General features: G+C 31.2%; 1 protein-coding gene across 1 annotated transcript in view; it reads left to right on the top strand.

Annotated features, from left to right (window-relative positions):
* Positions 1 to 4,243, top strand: part of LOC106462787 (persulfide dioxygenase ETHE1, mitochondrial-like) — a 24,576-nt gene that overhangs the window by 19,313 nt on the left and 1,020 nt on the right. Inside the window, exons 4-5 of the mRNA XM_022390373.1 lie at positions 121 to 358; positions 3,117 to 3,233. Of these exons, the coding sequence (XP_022246081.1) occupies positions 121 to 358; positions 3,117 to 3,233 (355 nt within the window). The remainder of the gene's footprint in view (positions 1 to 120; positions 359 to 3,116; positions 3,234 to 4,243) is intronic.

Below are 4,243 nucleotides of genomic sequence, written 5' to 3'. Positions count from 1 at the left end.
TAGCATGTGTTTATAAAAGTAGTTAAGTTAAAGTGACTGTGGAAATTCTGTGTATTACAAAGTTGTATGAGAAAGAATAAACTAGTTTTATTTAAAAAAAGGACTTGTATCGCTGAAGTTCCTCGGAAAGAATTTATACCGGAAATTAACCAAACGAACAGAGACGTAACAATATGTCTGTATTGTACTCTAATTATAAAGATATTTCATGTTTTTCTTACGGCTTTATTCGTTCCTTTGTTACATAAGCAGTCATATCATTTTACAGGAAGCCCAGAGTTACTGTACGAGTCTGTACATTCCCAGATTCTATCTCTACCAGACGACTTCCTGTTGTACCCAGCACACGATTATAAAGGTAATAATCAATTCTTACTTTGTTGTGAAAATCAAAGAATAATAATAACCAGATTTTACCAAGAACTGGAGGCAACAGACATTAATCTATTTACCAGGTATTTCTCCAATTTACAGGTCTTTCACCTCTATATTGTGTTATGGTCAATATTTCAAACCATACAACCGCTTTATTAAAAGGAAAAAAAAAAGACATATATTCATAACATTCTCTTCTGTTGCATCCAAAACTGGACTACTTTCTATAGCTTAGAAGCTCTAGGAAATGGTTGATGGAGTAGTGATTGGGGAACATCTGGGTGCAAGAGATCATTGCTCAATTAATTAGACGTAATGTCTTGCTGTTTATGAAGATAAGGAATAATGAAATCTTGGTTCCAAGTTTCAAAAGTTTTGATGAGATGAAACTAATTATTTGCTGTGAATTGAGCAACTGAATTAGTTGGAGTTGATCAAATGTGGGAAAAGTTTTAAAACTAAATATTTAAATATTCGAGGTAGATATGTCCCACATAGACAAAAAAAAAAAGTGGTTGCAAGTGAAAACCAGGTTGGCTCACAAAGAGTATAAAGGAAAAATTGAATAATATAATCATATATAAGTTTAAAATGACTTCAATGATGAGAGATTTGAAGTATTATAGAAGATCCAAGAGAGTTGGTCAAACAGGAAATTATGAAATCAAAAAATATATCAAAAAAAAAGGTTGGCTGAAAATGTAAAAATTAACAGTAAGAATTTTTTAACTACATTAAGGGTAAACAAAATGTTAGGATGGGTTTAGGATCTTTGAGGGATGATAAAGGAAGGTTAATATCTGATGATTAGGAAATAGTTGGGTAATTAAATTCTAATTTTTCTTTAGTTTTTATTAATGAAGATTTAAGCAATATTTCTTATTTGAACAGTTGCTAGATGGAAACAAGATGATCACATCAATTCTAAGCTTCTTACGAAAAATTTGGGAAGTTTAAAGAATGATAAATTTCATGGGCCATACAATATTTATCCAAGTGTTTTGGTAGAGGTTAAGGATTGGATATGTGAGTCACTTGCTTCTATTTTTCTAAGTCCTTGAATAAAGGGCAGGTGCCAGAACATTGGTTAATGTTACTCCTCTTTTCAAGGTTGTTAATAAATACAGTCCCCGAAATTATAGGCCTATTAGTCTTACATCAATGGTTGGAAAAGTTTTTCAAATGTCTATCAATAAATGCATTGCAAAGTCATTTAACAAAGTTAAATTTTTTGAATTGCCAACATGGCTTTACTAAGGGAACATTATGCCTTACAAATCTTTTCTCATTCTTAGAAGAGGTTACTACTTTTTTAGATGAGGGTATGGGTGTGCATTTAATGTATCTAAATTTTCAGAAAGCATTTGACAAAGTGCCACATAAAATGCTTGTTAAAAAGGTTATCTCTGTGGGCATGGGGGATAGGTTGGCTCACTTGATAGAAAACTGGTTGTATGGAAGAAAGCAGTGGGCTATTACAAATGGAATTCAGTCAAACTAGATTAATGTTACAAGTGGAGTACTTTAGGGCTCAGTGTTAGGACCATTGCTCTATTTTTCTTTGATTTACATAAATGACATTGATAAAAAAAAAAAGATCAATAGATTATTTAAATCTGCTGTGAAAAAGACGTTACTGCTTTACAAAAGGATTTAGAATATTTGGTAAGTTGGGCAAATAAATGGCATATGACGATTAATTATAATAAATGTAAGGTAATGAATGCACATGGAATATTACAAATTGAATTATTAGTATAATTTTGGTAGAAATAACATAGAGAGTGTTATGAAAATAAAAGATCTTAGTGTTCTGGTTGATCAGTCTCTTAAGGCATTCAAGTAATGTGTTGTTACTCATGGCAAGGCAAATAGGATTATAGGTTATAGCTACAGAAATACTAAATACAAGTTATAATTTCATTGTATAAAATCATTGGTTAGGCCACATTTGGAGTACTTTGTTCTGTCTTGGGCTCCTTACCTTAGAAAGGACACTTGATTGTTGGAAAGGGTTCAGAGGAAGGCTACTAGGATGATACCTTGAATGGAAAGGTTGTTATACAAGGATAGGTTACAATCTTTGAACTTTTTCTCTTGAAAAGAAAAAGGTGATAGGTTTATAAAATTAAGAGAATTGGTAATGTGATGCATCATCTTTTTTCATATTTAATGGTGAGAGTAGTAAGACAAGGGGCCACAAATATAAAATTCTGTCAGGGTAAGAATCACCTTCAGCTAAGATAGCTTTATTTTCCTAAAAGGATGTTTGGCCTTTGAAATGGGTTGCTTTAAGATGTGGTAGATGCATTTAAGTTAGGGGAGTTAAAGAGAAAGCTTGATAAATATTTGAATGATAAGGGCTGACTTGAGTTTTTTTTATGTTTTGTTTAGTTAGTGGATAGGACAGCCTAGATGGACCAAAAGTTCCCTTGTTGTTCTTTTATAGAATGTTGGTGTTTTTTGATGGGATGTTCTCAAAAATCTATAAGACTTACTGGAATGCTGTGAAATCAATAATTTTCATTGCTGCAGGTCTTTGGAAATACTTTATCATGTTAAGAAGTCTGATGGATTAAAATTTTCTATTGCAGCAGCTCACTGAGCCCAAAGTTTCCTGTTAAGAAATCTAATTTATTAACATTTTTCATTGCTGCAAATCACTATGTTAATATTGATAATCTAATAATTTCTATTTACCTATAATGTAACTATTAATTTAAACCAGAAGTTATCTCTAGGACAAACAGTGACTACAGTCATGGAGGAAAAAAAGTTTAATCCAAGGCTCACCAAGACAAAGACTGAGTTTGTGAGCATCATGAATAACCTAAACTTAGATTTGCCCAAAATGATTGGTAAGTTGCTTTAATATTATGTTAAACTTTTTGTTAAGAGACAGTTGTTTCTGGTTCATTCTCTTGAATAATCTTTTATTGTTTAAATGTGAAAGTACTAATCTTCAAAGAAAAATTATTATTGTTTATACAAATTTAAATTTTGCAAGAATGGTGATGGTTTATGTTTGTAGGAGACATGAACAGATAGTGTTGTTTCAGATTGATTAAACTGTTGCCTGCAGAGGCCATCGATATTCTTGTCACAATACTCAATTAGTTAAATTACATGCTCTATTTCCCCTCAATTTTGCATAAAGCATGAGTTGAACAACAGCATCTTTTTTCAGTCATGATCATACAACCACAGGTAAATAAATTACAATTGTTCCCACAAAACAACAAAGTTCTATTTATTAGACTTTAATATTCATAGGGAATAATTTCTTCTTCTAATGTGCAAGTTTAACACATAAAAACACACAAAACAGCCTATTACATTAAAACATTAATTAATTTTTCACAGGCTTCTAAAAATCTAGCTAAAATTCTTCATCCAGAATTTAGAGGTAACATTCATAAAATGTTTGGACATTTTAACACTAGTATTACCGACTGAACACATATTTCTAAATTATTTATGAACCACATTCTTTACGAGTCTGTGACTTTCTTAGTTACAAAGTCCAATCCATAATTACATGGGTGATGAGTAACACAAAAAATTTAAATAAAAATATCTTTAATGTTAGAATTCACTAATCCCACTAATTAATGATGAAGTGCCTTATGTATCCTACAATTTACTAATCCCACTAATTAATGATGAGGTGTCCTATGTATTCTACAATTTTCTAATCCCATTAATTAATGATGAGGTGCCTTATGTATCCTACAATTTTCTAATCCCATTAATTAATGATGAGGTGCCTTATGTATTCTACAATTCTCTAATCCCATTAATTAATGATGAGGTGCCTTATGTATTCAACAATTCACTAATCCCACTAATTAATGATGAGGTGTCCTAT

The sequence above is a fragment of the Limulus polyphemus genome, unplaced genomic scaffold (assembly GCF_000517525.1).
Source record: "Limulus polyphemus unplaced genomic scaffold, Limulus_polyphemus-2.1.2 Scaffold48, whole genome shotgun sequence".
Taxonomy (NCBI): domain Eukaryota; kingdom Metazoa; phylum Arthropoda; class Merostomata; order Xiphosura; family Limulidae; genus Limulus; species Limulus polyphemus.
This window is presented reverse-complemented; position numbering and strand designations above follow the sequence as displayed.